General features: G+C 43.1%; 1 protein-coding gene across 1 annotated transcript in view; it reads right to left on the bottom strand.

Annotated features, from left to right (window-relative positions):
* Positions 1-12,418, bottom strand: part of TDRD9 (tudor domain containing 9) — an 88,817-nt gene extending 76,399 nt beyond the window's left edge. The window contains exons 1-5 of the mRNA XM_078054283.1: positions 12,359-12,418; positions 10,511-10,732; positions 9,499-9,621; positions 5,469-5,549; positions 2,833-2,997 (exon numbers count right to left, since the gene is read on the bottom strand). Coding sequence (XP_077910409.1) covers positions 2,833-2,997; positions 5,469-5,549; positions 9,499-9,576 — 324 coding nt within the window. The 5' untranslated portion in view covers positions 9,577-9,621; positions 10,511-10,732; positions 12,359-12,418. The remainder of the gene's footprint in view (positions 1-2,832; positions 2,998-5,468; positions 5,550-9,498; positions 9,622-10,510; positions 10,733-12,358) is intronic.
* Positions 12,419-18,077: the final 5,659 nt, after the last annotated feature.

Here is an 18,077-nt window from a genome sequence, read left to right as displayed (position 1 = left end):
GAAGAGAGACTTGTAAGCCACTGCTACTCTCACATTCCAAAATGGGTCAAAAAATGCAAAAAAAAAAAAAAAAAAAAAACTGGGGGGGGCGCCTAGGTGGCTCAGTCATTAAGCATCTGCCTTCGGCTCAGGTCATGATCCCAGGCTCCTGGGATCGAGCCCTACATTGGGCTCCCTGTTCCGCAGGAAGCCTGCTTCTCCCTCTCCCACTCCCCCTGCTTGTGTTCCCTCTCTCACTGTCTCTCTGTCAAATAAATAAAAAATCTTAAAAAAAAATAATAATCTTTTAAAAAAAATTTTTTTTAAGAAAATGCAGAATTTTAAACTATGATAAATAAGTGTCCTCTCCCCTCTACCTTGAATATGGGCTGCATTTAGTGACTTGTCTCCAAAGAGCAAAGAAGAAGACATGTCCCTCCTTACCCTGTTTACATCTCACTAGGGGTGACAGGCAATGAGCAAAGGAACGAACCAAACATGCATACAATGTGCAGGCAAACATACACACACACACACACATGCAAGAAAAAGAAAGGGGTAACGTTACAAGGGAGAAGCCTGGCAAACACTTCGTTGGCCAGGAGATCAAGGCCAACATCACCAGGGATGAGCTATGCTGGTGGTCACAACACGACAATATAGGACTTCACTCCTGTGGTCTTCCTCCACGAACACATAGCCCCAAGTATACTCTTGAGAAAAACATCAGAAAAATTCTAATAGTGGGGCAGCCTACAAATACCTGACCAGTACTCCTAAAAACTGCAAGGTCCTCAAAAATAAGAAACATCTGAGAAACTGTCAGCCCAGAGGAGCCTAAGGAGACATGACAACTCAAAGCAATGTGGGATCCTAGGACAGAAAAAGGAAACTAGGGAAAAACCAATAAAATCTAAATAAATACAAGTTTAGTTATAGTAATATAAGTTTCTTCATTCTGACATTTTTAAATGCTACAAACTAAACGTGAACTACAGAATCTAGGTGATAGATATGGAGGTGTTCATTATAAAATTCTTTTAACTCTCCTGGTTTTTTTAAACACGTCGTTTAAAAAGTTGGAAAAACAAGACATACTACATTTTAATGGCCATCACTGGCCTCCCTCTGACACAATTAGATTTGACAAAATGTGTCTTCTTACATTAAGTGGAACCTAGTCAGTCAACTCACTGTAGTCACGACTATTGTTTACATTCACATCACAAATGTTTGTAATAAAAGTCAAACTGCCAGACAGAGCACTTTGGCCCCATCCATCAAAATTACAAATGCGTAAACCATCTGACCAGCAATTCCACTTCCGGGAACTTATTTTCTAGGAAGGCCTCACCTACACCAGGGTCTTCAACGGGGGCAGCTTACTCCCCAGGGATTGCCTGCAAACATTTTTGGTTGTCACAATGGGGGACCCTACTTGCATCCAGTGGGTCAAAGCCAGAAATGCTATTCAATGTCCTACGGTGATTGCACAGGGCAGCCCCCACCACACAGAACTGGCCCAAAATGTCAACAGTGCTACTAAGACTGGGAGAGCCTGGCCTCTCAGACACACTGTCACACGTGCAGAGCTGTTCTCCTGCAACACTGTTTTTATAAAAGAAGCCCAGAGGGGTGCCTGGGTGGCTCAGTTGGTTGAGGGGCGGACTCTTGGTTTCAGCTCAGGTCGTGCATGATCTCAGGATCCTGGGATGGAGCCCCGCATCCAGCTCAGCCCTCAGAGAGGAGTCTGCTCCCTTTCCCTCTGCCCCTCTCCCCTCTAAATAAATCAATCAATAAATCTTGGGGGGAAAAAAAAGGCCCAGAAACACTGGAGATTAGTGAGATACAGAATGGCATATGCACTTGAAAGAACAGAATATAGCTCTAAAAAAGAGAATGAAGAAACCATGTACTGACGAGAAAAGACATGAAAGGGTGAATGAGAATGCAAGGTGCACGCAGAAGGAGCACCGCCCTTTCTGTAAAGGGTAGACAGTAGGTTTGCATTTGCTCCCGCACACATACCAATTTATGCAATGCTTCCTAAGAAATCCTTAACAGTGGTTTCCTCTCGTTGGCAGGGAAGCTGGGCAGAGGGCAGGAGTAGGAAGGACATAGTTTACACCTGCTCATACTTTTTGATGTTCAAATCCTGTGAATGTATTACCCATGTGAAAATAATTTGGATTCAACTGCAGCTGTTCATAAGAATACATTATCACAGTCCTGCACCACAACAATACGTCCTTCCTTCAGTCTAGAGCAGTAAAGTTTGTATTAAAAGAAGCAGTTCAGGGGCGCCTGGGTGCCTTAGTCAGTTAAGCATCTGCCTTCGGCTCAGGTCATGGTCTCAGGGTCCTGGGATCAAGCCTCGCATCATCAGGCTCCCTGCTCAGCGGGAAGCCTGCCTCTCCCTCTCCCTCTGCAGCTCCCCCCTCCACTCGTGTTGTCTCTCTTGTTCACTCTGATGTCTCTCTCAAATAAATAATCTTTAAAAAAAAAATAAAAGAAGCGGTTTAATCAAAATAAAATTTGAAATAAGATTACCTCCCACCCCCAAATGAATCCACAATTCTGTAGATGACCAGAATCTGACATTTTTCATCAACAAAGTATAAAGCCAGTCAATAATTTTCACCGGAATATACAATGTGAGTGTTTATACATTCACGGTTTACAACAAACACGGGAGGTTCCTTCCACTTATTCTTCTCCAGTCCCTACCCCCCACCATCTCCCAGCTTGGACTTCAAGCTCTGCTACAGTATTAACAACTGCAGCTGATGAAAGCAGGCTTAATCAAACACAAAAGTACATTCACTATAAAAGAAACAATGCATTCCAACATACCCTGCCATGATGAATGTGCCCCAAATCATCAAGATAATACTCTTCAATTGAATGGGGCTTTCCTTCCACTTCAAAAACATAAGCAGGGTTCATCTTGTTCTGAACAGGAACAGCAAAGTAATCTGCAAACTCTTTACAATTGATGGTGGCCGACATGAGGATTACCTACAGAATAAGAGAAACCGTTAAAAAATAGTCATAATAATAACTGAAATGAAATACTGTTAAAATGCCAAGCTTGTCTTCTGCTTTAATAATTTTCAAAATTTTAGTAGAATACATTGATTTAATCCCTAGTGTAATACTAATTATTGCAGTTTGAAGAATGCTCGGAGATACTACCTTTTATTATTTAAATTATTTATTATCTTAAATAATTTTATCAAGTGAGAAACTACATGTCCAATAAAACTGAATTATAACCATTTATCTAAAATGAAACTTTGTAACAGAAAACAAAACAGAGTAAGTTACTAGATGAGGTGTTACAGAAAGTGAGGGAGTAGAGCAGCCCTGGTGGACATAGAGTCGGAAAACCTTGGTTCTAAGCCAAGAGGAACCAGTTCAGATCTGAGCAGGACACAGAGGATTGGGGACCCACCTCAGGTGTTGGTTTTGCCAGAAATGCAGTATGAGAGGATACCTTTAAGAGACTCGGCCGTGAAAACAGGGGCAGCACTCACAGCACACCAGATGTGCCCTACATAAGGCAGCAGCTCAACGAAGAATGCCCACCACCCACCAGCCTCAGAAATGCTCACCAGGGGTAAACACAACTCTCTGCTGGCTGCTGACTACCCACTGCATCCTGGCGAGTAGGATCTCTATGGTGTGTGCATCATAGCAGAAAAGTAACTTTATACAGGCATTATCTGCAGTTAGTGGGCATACAAAATATGCCGATTTTCTCCTTTGACATTAGATCCAAAGGGTATTTTAAAAGCGTATTAACCAGAATTCACTTTAAGATGAGATGCCTGATGTTGGAAGGAAGGCTCGGAGAAGCCACTTGGATGTAAGAACGGCCCCCAAGGGGCAGACCCAGTCACAGTAGATGATCTCTACACAATCTTCCAAAGGACAGTGAGGCTAATGACATGCAGGGCCTTTGTTCTGTTGAGGCAGCATGCGGTCATCAGGAGAAATCAGACTGCTCAGGGCAACCAAGATTCCACACTGCCACCAGCTCTGCCACCAAAGAGACAACGTGGCAGCTCGAGACACCTGCTTGTCCAGGGTGAGACTGGGCTGAGCGTGGTCAGCCAGCAGGGGCAGTGGGGTCAGCACCTGCAGGGACGGCACAGAGCCAGGAACCTCTACGGGTCTGTGTGGCAGAAAGGAAGACCTTCAGGCCCATCTGCCCACACTCCTGAATCGAAGTCTCTGGCAGCAGCTCTCTTTTTAAAAAGTAATAAAAAAAAGAATTTTTGAGCATTTCAAAAAACTCAGTACAATGCCATCTAGAACCTGACTTCTAATTTCTTGGCCCAGAAAATATTCTGCTTCATAAGTTTCTTAATAAATTAAGAAAATACTGAAACCAACTAATGGTTTCCTCCGATTTATGTGATAGGTACCAAATTCCTGGCCACCATTTTCAGCACTGTGGTAGACTTTTTAAAATCCACTAGTACTCTTAGTTCTTTTTCCTACCGAAAACTAAAAAAACGTAATTAAGTCAGTATCTAACTAAAAGTAGAAAAGTCTTAACATGACAACTGAGAAAGGCCCCAATTTGTTGAACAATCTTTAATGTCATCTTTTAAGAGTCCAAAAAAGGAATAAAACAGCCAAATTCCTGCATTCTTTTTACAATCACCTCAAGCAATAAGACAACCGTGTGCAAATGTCAGGTTCCATTCATTTAGTGCCCACCAGGTGAGAGGCTGACAGCCCCATCTTGGGGGCGGGGCAAAGAGAAGAAATGCTTCCATAAGCAAATAAATAGACGACACACCGGAAGACAAGACACTTTATGTTTAGAAAGCAACTTGCTTTCCAACAGCAATAAACCCTGTCACAGCCCTTTACACGGTGACACCTCACGGCAACCATGGCTGCCCTTCAGAAAGCTGTCCCCACACACAGGGATGGCCTATGTCCAGAATGCATAATTATTATAACCCCTCGTTATTTTGGTCTGGTGCACACCTTGCTCCTTTTAGTTCACATAAGATGCAAACAATGCTCACACCCCCACGGACTTTCAGTTAACCCGAAATAGACGTCTCTACACAGCGGCCACATGACCGCTCTCAAGCTTCCACGTGTTCCGGTGCTGTTTTTAAAACAGATTACAGATGTATTCACATACCTTCAAGTTGTGGTAATTTTTCAACCAAAAGCAGTGCATTCAACCAACACCCAGCATTTCATTAGAGTCAACTATTATTACATCATTTTCTGCCTGGAGAACATTTCAGAATTTAATGCAACATAATAACCAAAAAGTATTCCATACTCTGATCCTAAGAAAATGCCCCTGAGCTAGCTTCCTAGCAAAATGTGGAGAAGTACGCGCGACAAATTTTTTAAGAGTCACTGCTTTCAACTGTTTCTGTAAAAATAAAGAGAAATAAAACTAAATAATAAGCCTTAACCCTAAATATTTCTGTTACTCATGAAATCAAATTTACCTTCACAAAACGTGAATTTGTTCTTAAAAGTTTGCGGACCACCAACAGCAGGAAATCCATTTCTTCAGTTCGCTCATGTACCTACAAAATAAAAAAGCGGGGCACCCCACAATCAAGCAACACACACATGACTGCCCAACAAACAGAGGGAAGTGGTTTTAATGGTGCACCCAGGAGACTGGGGACAAATCTGCTCTCTCTGCTAAAGGCACTCCCTTGGGACTGATATCACTCCCAGGTAAGAGAAAGCCAGGAACACTGGCCCGCAAACGAGAGGGCACAGAAGAGGCGTGTCACTGTCCACACCCCCCACCCCCGTGCTTCTCTTTGGGGCCCTACTGGCATTTGGGCAGAGTAATGTTTAGCATCCTTGGGCCTGCCTCTTCAATGCCAATCACGTCCCCGGATCACTATAACAACCAAAATCACCCCCAGCCACCCTCAACACAGAGAACAACTGGACCAGCCTCCCCATGCTATCCCTGGCCAGCCACACACCTCTGCCTCAGTCTCACGTTACGCTTATTTCAGCAAGTAAGTACAGGGTGAAAGCTGTGGCTGGACAGCAGCGTACCCCATCCATGATGTGCAGAGCTGTGTTCCCAAGGGCGGGCTAGGGTGGTCTCTGAACAGTTAGATCAGTCAAAAGCAGGGAAAGCAGACCCAGGTCAGGAGCTGAGGACACCAGCGCGAGCTGCAGGAGCACTGGGGAAATGGTGTCAAGGGGGTCACCCCTGGATGGTTCACTCCAAGTTCTACCACTCAGGGAGAGCAGCTACTTCCCCCCTCCTCAGGTGGGAGCCCTTCAAGCAGAGCCCACCCAAGGTCCCACAGCTCCCTCAGCCTCCCCCTACTCTGCCGGCCCCAGAACCAGCCAACAGCAAAGGGTTGGGTCATGTGGGGCTGTTTTTTCACAAGAACCCTCTACTTGGTCACATAGCCAGGATACCTCATTGCATAAGGGCACAGGAAGATTCTATTCTGGGACATTTTGCTGCCAAAGTGGAGAGATTAGCTATGGAGTCTGAAAGAGGGAGCTCCCTTCCCCTCGGAGTAAAAGGCCCAATCATTTATTCCACAGCCATGTCTGTTCCAGGTCCTACCCCTTCCTCACTCCCCACCAAAGGGTAGACAGGGAAGGGAGGACAGAGAAAAGAAAACAAAAACAAAAAAACAGCAGCTGGAAAGTATTTAATGTTCATGTCCATGGCTGGAAATCCTAGAAACACCATTATAAATCGAATTCTTATGTCATTCTATCATCAGACTCCAGAACACCCCCTCAACATAAACATTCTGTCTCTTCCTTGAGAAGGAAAAATACTCTCATTAGTGAAGAGCCCCAAAGTGACATCTCCTCAGCTTCCAGCTCGACCTCCACACTCTGACGCTAACGACCCAGCTTCTCCCTGGGCTCTCGAAGCCACCCTGCCTCCTCTTCCGCTCTGAGGACCCCACTCTCCCCAGGATGCCCACAGCCCTCTCCCTGCCACTGGCCTTCTCCATAGCACATAAACACACATACCTCAGCAGGTATCTGTCTCCCCAGGAGACTGGCTGAAAGGAGAAACCACGATTTACCTGTCTTTATAACCTCGGCACCTGATGAGGCAGATACCGGAAAAAAGCTTCTTGAATGAACGGCTTACCTGAAACTAGTTTATTATTTTTCAAGAGCTGAGAAGTTAAAAACATTAGCATCCCATTTTCAACTGCGTGGCCATCTTCAATCTTTGCTCTTAGATTTGCTTTGAAATTCAATCATCCCACACAATTGGAACAATAGTTTATAAACCTACAATTTCAAGTATAATCCAATCCAACCTCTGCTGAAGCAAATACTTATCGGCATGCCTACTAGGAGCTGGGGATACAGTAGAGCCAGAAGCTGTTGTTAACAGAGTGACAAGACAGGTCTCTGCTAGCGACCGGTGCCCTGCAGAGCAAGCTCTTGCTGAGAGCAGCCAACAGGAGCTATGACGGCACAGCTCCAGGAAGGACTGAAGTCAGTAACACAGGTGGACGGGGTGTCCTCATCACTCAGGGATGTGTGCACAAGAAGCCCACCTAGACAGAAAGGCAGTGGATGCCCAGAAAATACACAAGGATGCCAGCGGCAGGGCTCCAGAGTAAACTGCCCAGGGCGCACCCCGCAACACCATTTGCTGTGTGGAGCCCTCCACTTAAGGCTCAATAAGCGATAACTACTGTGAACTTGGCAATGCCACCTTTGAGTACACTGCCCATGAAACCTGCATTTCCTCCCTATCTAATCCAAAGACACTCAAAAATGCCAAAAATCATAAAGAAAAATCGCGAACCATGGTGATTAACATAATAAAACAAACATTAATCAGGGCATTTCTGCAAAGTAACCTTAGTTTCTTGCACCATTTTCCTAGGAGCTTAGGAATTATATCATATGTACAACAACAACATAAAACCTTTAAAAATACAGAACTCAAGAGTACTTGAACATTTGTAAAATATTTTTAATTAATTTTTAATGAGTTTTAATATTTTAATATTGTACTGATTTTAAGTAAGAAAGTTGTTCTTGTATTAGACAGTGGTGTACAATATTACTTCATGGGATAATGTTTAATTAAAATATACTAATTTATGTATTTGTTTATTAGCTTTATCCCTAAAGCGAAGAGAACTGCTGCATAATTTTATGAAAAATGTAAATGAGGGTTTTGGCATCACTAATAAAGTTAAATTAGCATAAGTTTAAAAAAAAAAAAAAGAAAAATCCTGAACCATACTGCACGTTACACTATTTTGCAAAGAACAAGAGATAGTTTTCCTACTTTCTACTCTCCCAAACACCCCCTAGTAATTTAAAACCATGTTTAGGGGCACCTGGGTGGCTCAGTCGGTTAAGCACCTGCCTTCGGTTCAGGTCACAATCCTGAGGTCCTGGGATCCAGCCGCGCACTACCTCCCTGCTCAGCGGGGAGTCTGCTTCTCCCTCTCCTTCTGCCCCTTCCCCACACTCGTGCATGCACATGCTCTCTACCTTCTCTCAAATAAATAAAATCTTTAATAAAAATAAAAATTATAAAACCACATTTAACTGTACACAAGCTAGCAAATGCACCCACTCAGCTCTACCTGAAGTATGTGTGTTATTAATGATCACACACACTTCAAGACAGTACAGAGACCTGACCCTCCACAGCCACCCAGATGGCTTCATTTCAGCCTCTGTCTTCAGCTCCATTTCCAACCTTCCACAAATCTCTCTCTTTGCTGAAGCTTCTTAAGGCATAAATACTGGGGTTTAAAACTCAAGAATGTGGGGTGGAGGCATTTCCAAAACTCCTGGGAAAATTGAATACAACATCATCCCACCTCAAAAAACTCGTTTAAAATATAAACAAAATCAATTAAATATTCCATCCTGAGCAAAATCCAGAAAGATAAGACTGGCACAAAGACAGACTCTTGAGTTTTTTTTCCGAAAGGAGACTGTATCAGTATCTTATATTTATTGATTTTGTTAAAAGACACTATTATTCTTGTTATAGTAGACACAAAGTATCTGTGATGCACACAAAATACCTACATACCAATATCTGATGGGGCTAACACTCTAAACCAGAGGTCGGCAGACTGTCCCTGCAAAAGGCAGACAGTGAGAATGTCCAGCTTTGCAGAACATGGCGGCTGATGCAGCCACAATTCTCTTCCGCAGCAATGCAGCCACACCCATAAACAAGCAAGCAGATCCGTGTTCAAATAAAACTTTATTTACAGAGACAGGTGCCAAATTTGGCCTGAGAGCTGTAGTCTGTCAACCCTACCCTAAACAAGGAATGTGGTCATTGTCCCCAACCTCCAAGCCTGCATTTTAGAACTAAGAGCAAAACAGAGAATCAACATTCATGAACAGAATAAGGCAGATATAGACCCACAGTACTTTTTGACACTTTACAAGGAGGGAACATTTACAGTAATTTGCAGGGTTCTCTTCTAAAATCAGAACATGAATATCAGAGCAGACCTATGTAAAAGAAGTACTTACTTCATCAATGAAGACATGGGTGAATTCCATCAAACTCTTAGCACTAACAATTTTCTGAAGCAAGACCCCTGTTGTCATATAAATTAACTTGGTGTCTTCTGTTGCTATTTTCTCTAACCCTACCTAAAAGTAGGGAAGGAAAAGAGAAAGGAGAAAACTTTCAGGTTTAAATGGTTTGCATTTGACTACCAAAAAAGGCTATGTCCATTTATTATTGGAGATAAGTAAGAAAGGGAATAAAAAATACAGAACTTAAATTAAAACTATTGTTCTTGGAGTGCCTGGGTGGCTCAGCTGGTTGAGCATCTGACTCTTAATCCCAGCTCAGGTCTTGATTTCAGGGTAATGAGTTCAAGCCCCACGTTGGGCTCCACGCTGGGTGTGGAGCCTACTTAAAAATAAACAAAAACAAAAACTGTTGTCAAGTTGATTTTCTTCTTCTCTTTTTCGGCGGGGGGGAACTATGGCTTATCTAGTCATGTCTCATCTGTATCATTTTTACGTTAAGACAACAGTGTACAAAGACGTCTATATACAAAGAAAAATTACAAAACCCATGAGTCTGAGAATTCTCACTTCTTTCCTGTTCAACTGAGAAACTGAAGTTATTACCAAGAAATTCAGTTTCACTATTTTCAGGGGCACCGGGGTGGCTCAGGTGGTTGAGAGTCCAACTCTTGATTTTGGCTTGAGTCGTGATCTTCAGGGTCCTGAAATCAAGCCACATACCCGGCTTCACGCTCAGCACAGAGTCTGCTTGTCCCCCTCCCTCTGCACTTCCCCCTACTCGTGCGCGGGCTCCCTCGCTCTCTTTGGAATGAATAGATAAAATCTTTAAAAGAAATTGGCTAAGAAATTCAGTTTCACTATTTTTTTTTAAATTACACCACAGTTCTGCTCTGTAAGCAACTGGTTTCATTTCCATTTCCAGAAGAAAATAACCACATCTTATCATCAACGTATATGGAATAAAGAATTCACAAGGAGGGAGACGTCTTGCTCTCCATCTCACCTGATAGCCCACCAGCCCACCCAACGTCCAGGCTCGCTCTTTACTGATCCATCTGGCAATACTGCTGGCCCCTATCTTCCGGGGCTGGGTGACGACAATGTTGCAGTAGGTAGAGCGCTGGATGTAACGATCTAGGATATACTGCGGGAGCTGAGTACTTTTACCACTACCCGTGGCACCATGTATAATCACCACAGAATTACTTTCTATCAGAGAAATAACCTAGAATTAAAAAAAAATTCTTTTGAAATTGCCACAAAATTAACGATGACATAGAGTATTACCTATAAGCCAAAAACTTTAGCTTAGGAGGATGTTCAGGATTTATCTTCCTTTCATCTTTAAAAGTTAAATTATTACCTAACCATCTAAATATCATAATAGAGAGAAAGAAGGCTACAAATGGCTGCTACTCTGAAAAGCAATCCAACCGCTGAGCACAGGAACTGCTAACAGCCACAGAAAGCCAAGCCAGCGCAGCCCCAGCACTCCAGGCCTCCACATCTCCATCCAAAAACGTAGAACACCTGGGGCATCTGGGTGGCTCAGTTGGTTGAGCGTCTGCCTTCGTCTCAGGTCATGATCCCGGGGTCCTGGGATCGAGCCCCGCATCGGGCTCCCTGCTCAGTGGGGAGCCTGCTTCTCCCTCTCCCTCTGCCTCCCCCCGGCTTGTGTTCATGCTCTCTCTCTCAAATAAATAAAATCTTTTAAAAAAAATGAAAACACTCAAGGATTTCTATAGTTCTTGATAAGTCTAAAGACCTATTACTTTAAAATTTTGTAATGAATCTTATATAATTCTGAGAAACATGAAAGTACTGCTGTTATTACCCTCAGGTGGTTTAAATTTTTTTTTTTTTTTTTTAAGATTTTATTGATTCTTGCGAGAGAGCGAGCGCGCACAAGCGCGAGCACAAGCTGAGGGGAGGGGCAGAGGCAGACGCATACTCCCCGCCGAGCCAGCAGCCCAATTCAGGACTCTATCCCAGGACCTGAGCCAAAGGCAGACACTTAACCAACTGAGCCACCCACGCCCTGGTTTTAAAATTTCATTTGAAATTCTGCAGATGCGTTTTCAAACAATTAATTTCCACTGTATCACTTACAGACTGTATGGAGCATTTTTAAAACTCCAATCTAATTCCTACCCACCACTCCTTGACTCCACCCTAAATTTATCTAAGCTCTTATCTCTCTGGCAATTGCTATGGTCGGGAAATACAAATTATGAGTTTAGGCCTCTAAAAATTAATAAAGAATATATACTCCACAAAAGTTTATGGCTCACTAAAACAAACCTTAAATTTGGAACATTTATGGTTTAGTTTTATCTGTAACTGATCCTTCCACTAGTATGTTAAATGTTTCAACATGCTCATTTCTGACCTGGTTTAAAAACGTGTTAACTAATTAAAAGCGTGATCAGCCTGCTGCAATATCTGGCCCAGCACTGTTTAATAAAATGATATATCAATGACTGATCAAATCAATTAATAGGCCAGTAGAATGTTAGAGAGAACTGTGGCCAGGGTACATTATTACTTTACAAAAAGACTTGGCAGTGAGTTTTTTTTTTCCAAGAAGCAGCTCTCCTGGGGACTGCAGAGATGTTTCCCTACAGCTATCTCAGAGGAGGGAAGGCTGAACAAATGAAAGTACGGCCAAAAGGAAGACCATCGACACGGTTATTATGAGGCCCGGGCACATGCTGCTCTGGCCGCCCCAGAGTCTGGCACAAGCCATTTATGCTTGCCTGGCACCTCATCACTTTCACACTATAAACCAAAAAGTTGGGCCTCAGACATTTATTCAAACAGCAGAATTATATTATGACAAAAATAATTTTACCTCTTCCTTACATCGATTTATAGGCAAATCAGGATATTTATAATTTGTCTCTGGGATGCATGTCACATTGCTTAATTTAGCCGAAGATGGCCTTGCACCTGTATTCAGACAAAACAAACAAATACAATTAAGTATCTGAAAAAGGAGAAGGTAAACAACCCAACATTACGTCTAATCTATATATAGTTACATCTAATCTATATATACGGCATATACATGTACACGCACACAAATGCAAAAGTACATTCTACGGGCTAACAGTGTAAGCAGGGTAACCAGTAAATTCCCTCAGTACCCACTATTAATCATTTATACAAGCTGAGCAGACTTACACCTGATCACAGCCATCAACGTGGTAGGCTTAGCACCACCTCCTAAGATGAAAGACCTGCAAAGCACAGTACCTATCACCTGAAAATGGTACCATGAAAATTAGTAAAGAACACCTCATTTAGAATGGCCTCATGAGGCCGGCAGGAGCAGCGCTGCCGCCCCCCACTCACTGACCACAGCGGACCCAACAGGAAGACACGCCCCTTGCCCATGGATACTATGTTACCTTCCCAGCAGGACGAAGGAAGGTTTCCTCCTCCCCTGGCAACAGCCGAGCCAATGGGAGACAGTCACGGCCCAGCCAATGGGAGACAGTCCCGGCTCAGCCAATGACAGATGGTCCAGCCCAGCCAATGAGAAACCTCTATACTTTGAGCTCTCAGTTTACTCCAGTGGACTTTCCGTTTACAACAGCCCCACTCCCTGCCCCCCAAAAAAGAGCCTCCTCTGCTTTGTTCTCAGGTTTTTCTCTACCTTGCTTGTCGTGGATTGAAATTCTGTTATTCCCAGATAAATCCATCTTTTGCTGGTAAAATAACTGGCAGTTTTATTTTTTAAGGTTAACAGTACTAAAATGGTTAGCCTAAAGAACAAACTTTTATTTCAAATTTAGAATGCACCAATTTGTTTTTTTTTTAATTAAAGATTTTATTTATTTGACAGAGAGATAGCAAGAGCAGGAACACAAGCAGGGGGGAGTGGGAGAGGGAGAAGCAGGCTTCCGGCCAAGCAGGGAACCCGAAGCGGGGCTTGATCCCAGGATCCTGGGATCATGACCTGAGCCGAAGGCAGATGCTTAATGACTGAGCCACCCAGGCTCCCTGTTGTTAGTTTCTTACTACTAAAATAAATTCATAGACACCAAATACCACTGACGAACTACAGGTATCCTGAAAAGGAGCAACTTGACTCTGATAAAGAAGCATGATGCAGCGCTCTGACCATTATCATCCTCCTGTAAATATACCCCCCCTCTCCAGCAATGCTAGAAATTCTGGACCTCAAAAATCATCACTTGATGGATTGACAAGTCATCAAAATTTACAGGACACAAACTTTTTTTTTTAAGATTTTATTTATTTACTTGACAGAGAGACAGCAAGAGAGGGAACACAAGCAGGGGGAGTGGGAGAGGGAGAAGCAGGCTTCCCACTGAGCAGGGAGCCCGATGCGGGACTCGATCCCAGGAGCCTGGGATCATGACCTGAGCTGAAGGCAGACGCTTAGCCGACTGAGCCACCCAGGTGCCCCAGGACACAAACTTTTATTGGGAAATAAGTTTTTACTTCCAAAAAAATACTCTTTAAACGCTCCCACCTCTTCCAAATTTAGAGCTCATTCCCCTTCCTCAGTATCTCCCCCAACGCCCGCCCTCTTCCTCCCAGCCCTTCATTTCTCTGCCCCATCATCTCCTCCTCCTATGTTCTGCCATAGTCCCTTCCCACCTGATACACATATTCTCAGTTTCATAACTAGTCTAATAATAATTAAAATATAGCTATTCTCCTATATTTGAATCAAGGTGTGTAGTACTTATTCCAAATTTTAAAAACAGAGGAGCAAGACCTGTTATAATCTCTCAGAACCAAGGTAGCTTTTTTGTGGACAACAGCACTCTTCCTAGGGCACCAGGGGCCACAGCCACAGGAGGATTTTCCAAATCCTGCCCTCAGCTCTCTGACACTCTCGTCAGTGCACAACTGGCTCTGGGACTCTCAAAAACATGTATTCTTCTTCCATTCTCCTGTCTTGCTTTCCTCCCATCAATCTGCTCAGCTTTTGAAGAACTCCATCACCAATGTCACCCTGTTTTCCCAAGTGGTACACCTACCCCTGGTCTCACCCCTCCAGAAGGCTCTCTCAACTAAGGAGTCCTTAGAATTAACCACATTACCTGCCAAACATTGAGTTGGAGCAAAATTCAATGCATGGACAGTTCCTGATTTAAAAATGGTTCCAACAGTTCATTAAATTATTTCGAACTCTGAAGGGTGGCTGGGTATCCAGGCCAACCCACAAAGGTAAGAACTCAGATATTTACAAAAATAGGGGAAAAATAAACACGTCCCCATGCTCGATGCTGGCAGGTTTATCAATCAGTAATACAGGAGAGGGATGCACACAGCAGCAGAGGGCTCCTGAACTGGAACACCACTGCAAGAAGAACAAGCAGTGTGGACAGAGTGGGAATGAGAAAGGCAGGAGGAGCTCTACAGAGAGGCGCCAAGGTGGCAAAGACTCTCAGAATTACAAAAAGGCAGCTGCTATGTTGTTTGCTAAGAGACTTTAAGACGCAGTTCACTGTGCTGCTAACAGAGCCATTACTTTGACAACACTGATGTGACTTACATTCCTTGATTACATGCATTTTGAAGGTTGCTACTTAAAGACAGAAATCTTACAGAAAAAAATACTGAAAGTCTTAACTCTATTGTCTAAACCCTAGCCCTTCCTCCACAGAACACAAACACAGTTGGACGTTTCTAGGTCACTGGCTGAAGCACACCCAGCACAAATCAAGTCCTGCCTCCGAGTCCACCGCCAGAGAGGGACAGGAAACCAAACAGGGAAATGTCCATGGCCACGTGGCTCTTTCATCTGTGCATCAGCAACAAAATCAAAGGGAGGTGACCAGGAAAAGCATCACTGGGTAAGTTCTCAAAGAAAAGAAAATGGGTAATTTATGGAAAATCAGCAAACTACGTAAGGCAAAGTATAATCCAAGAGCGCCATGAGAAATACGTCAAGCTCAAAATTCACTATTTTTATTTTCCTTTTATCTTTTTATCCTAATATTACAATATTTTACATGAACTGGAAAAAACTGGAAACCATAAAAACTGCTAGTTTCTCTTCATTAAGTCACCCCACCATATTCTCATCAAGCATATATAAAAATCTAACCAAAGAATTCAGCAATTAGGGGTTCCAAACAGTATATAATAGATTTGAACTGGAATATATAACATTTTATTTTATTTTATTTTATTTATTTCAGAGAGAGAGAGTGAGCATGAGAGAGTAGAGGGTCAAAGGGAGAAGGAGACTCCCCACTGAGCAGGGAGCCCAATGCGGGACTCGATCCAGGGACTCCAAAATCATGACCTGAGCCAAAGGCAGTTGCTTAACCGACTGAGCCACCCAGGTGCCCAACATTTCTTTACTTAAAATTTAGACACCGTACATTACATAAAATAAGTTTAATTACTACATTACTGACTTAACCATTACATATCACTTTTTCAAGTACGGAATGGCATTCTGAATATAAAATTAAACTTAACGTGTTTCCCTTCGCAGTTATTATATATTCCACACAGGCCATTCTCTTAAAACCAAAAGAAAAGCTGTGAGTAAGATGGAAACAACAACTAAAAATATTACCACACAAAAAGGGCAGTAGCATTTAATCACAAGCTGAAGACACCATCCCAGGACAAACTCAAAACCGTTGCAGGAAAGCAACAGAGGGGCACCTGGGTGGCTCAGTCAGTTAAGCAGCTGCCTTTGGCTCAGGTCATGATCCCAGGGTCCTGGGATGGAGTCCCGTGTCGGGCTCCCTACTCAGCAGGGGAGTCTGCTTCTCCCTCTGCCTGCCACTCAGCTTGCTTGTGCTTTCTCGCTCTGTCAAATAAATAACAAAATCTTAAAAAAAAAAAAAAAAAAAAAAGGAAAGCAACAGAAACACTGCAGGAGCCCACAATTTGGGACCAGGATCAATCAATTCAGAAATGCTGTTAGATCTCAATTTTTTAAAAATGATTTACTTTTAACATATAAAACTAGTCTAATGCAATTTACAGAAACTCACTGAGTGTGCATTCAGGATTTATATTTAGAAATAATTTTTTAATTTAAATTCAATTAATTAACATATAGTGCATTAGTTTCCAAGGTAGAGTTCAGTGATTCATCAGTTGCATATAATACCCAGTGCTCATTACATTATGTGCCCTCCTTAATGCCCATCATCCACTTACCCCATCCCCCCTCCTCCCTCCCCTCCAACAACCCTGTTTGTTTCCTAGAGTTAGGAGTCTCTCATGGAGAATCCATACTGTATGATTATATAAATTTCTAGAAAACACAATCTATAGGAACAGATCAGGTTACCTTGAGACATGACTAGGAGTGTGTTGTGGGGTGAGGGGTGGGAAGAGGCAGGAGGGATAGGTTAAAAAGAACATGAAAACACTTTCAGGGTGATGACCATGCTCATTATCTTGATTGTGTTGACAGTTTCATCAATGTATAGATGTCAAAACTTATCAAATTGTACTCTTTTGTATGTGCAGTTTATTATATGTTGATTATACCTTAATACAGCTATTTTAAAATAAAAAATTATTTTAAAAAAGGAGTCTCTCATGGTTTGTCTCCCTCTCTGATGACTTCCCATTCAGTTTTCCCTCCCTTCCCCTATGATCCTCTGTGCTGTTTCTTATATTCCACATATGAGTGAAACCATATGATAATTGTCTTTCTCCGATTGACTTATTTTGCTCAGCATGTTACCCTCCAGTTCCATCCATATCGATGTAATGGTAAGTATTCATTCTTTCTGATGGCTGAGGAATACTCCATTGTATATATGAACCACAGCTTTTTTTATCCATTCAGATGTCGATGGACATCTGGGGTCTTTCCATAGTTTGGCTACTGTGGACATTGCTATGAACACTGGGGTGCAGGTGCCCCTTCTTTCACTACATTTGTATCTTTGGGGTAAATACCCAGTAGTGCAATTGCTGGGTCGTACGGAAGCTCTATTTTCAACTTTTTGAGGAACCTCCACACTGTTTTCCAGAGTGGCTGCACCAGCTTGCATTCCCACCAACAGTGTAAGAGGGCTCCCCTAGAAATAATTTTTTAAACCACTTACTTAGATGAAGTAGTACCTGTATCATGCCAAAATCAAAAGTATTTTGAGACAAAGTATTTTATAACTGGATATAACCTGTGGTGTGAGACTGGGACTGGAGGTATGCGTGTGATCTCCTGGCTTTAATATAGACCAACCCAGACACAGGAACAGCTACACGTGTTAACCTCAGCTCTCTTCCCCAGTGCTCCAGAGGCATGTCAAAGCGTGGAGCAGCACCTTCCTGCCTCCCACGGCCATCCCCTCCCTCGCCCCAGATCCAACCCATTACCACACCCTGTGCAGTCCATCCCATGCCTGCCCCCTCCCCCTGCTGTTGTCAGCCGGTCATCACCACTGAGTCTCCCCTGGACAGGACCACCCCTCCTAACTCTCCTTGGGTCCGCTGGGACCCCCTCCAATAGGACCAGGGTGGTCTTCCCAAAACACAGTTCTAATCATACAACATCCCCCTCCTCCCTTCACACTCATCCCAGGATTAACCTAGAACCTTTATGGCTTCCC

The sequence above is a fragment of the Halichoerus grypus genome, chromosome 8, assembly GCF_964656455.1.
Source record: "Halichoerus grypus chromosome 8, mHalGry1.hap1.1, whole genome shotgun sequence".
Lineage (NCBI taxonomy): Eukaryota > Metazoa > Chordata > Mammalia > Carnivora > Phocidae > Halichoerus > Halichoerus grypus.
The sequence above is the reverse complement of the archived record's forward strand: the minus strand, read 5'-3'. Positions and strand labels throughout refer to the sequence as shown.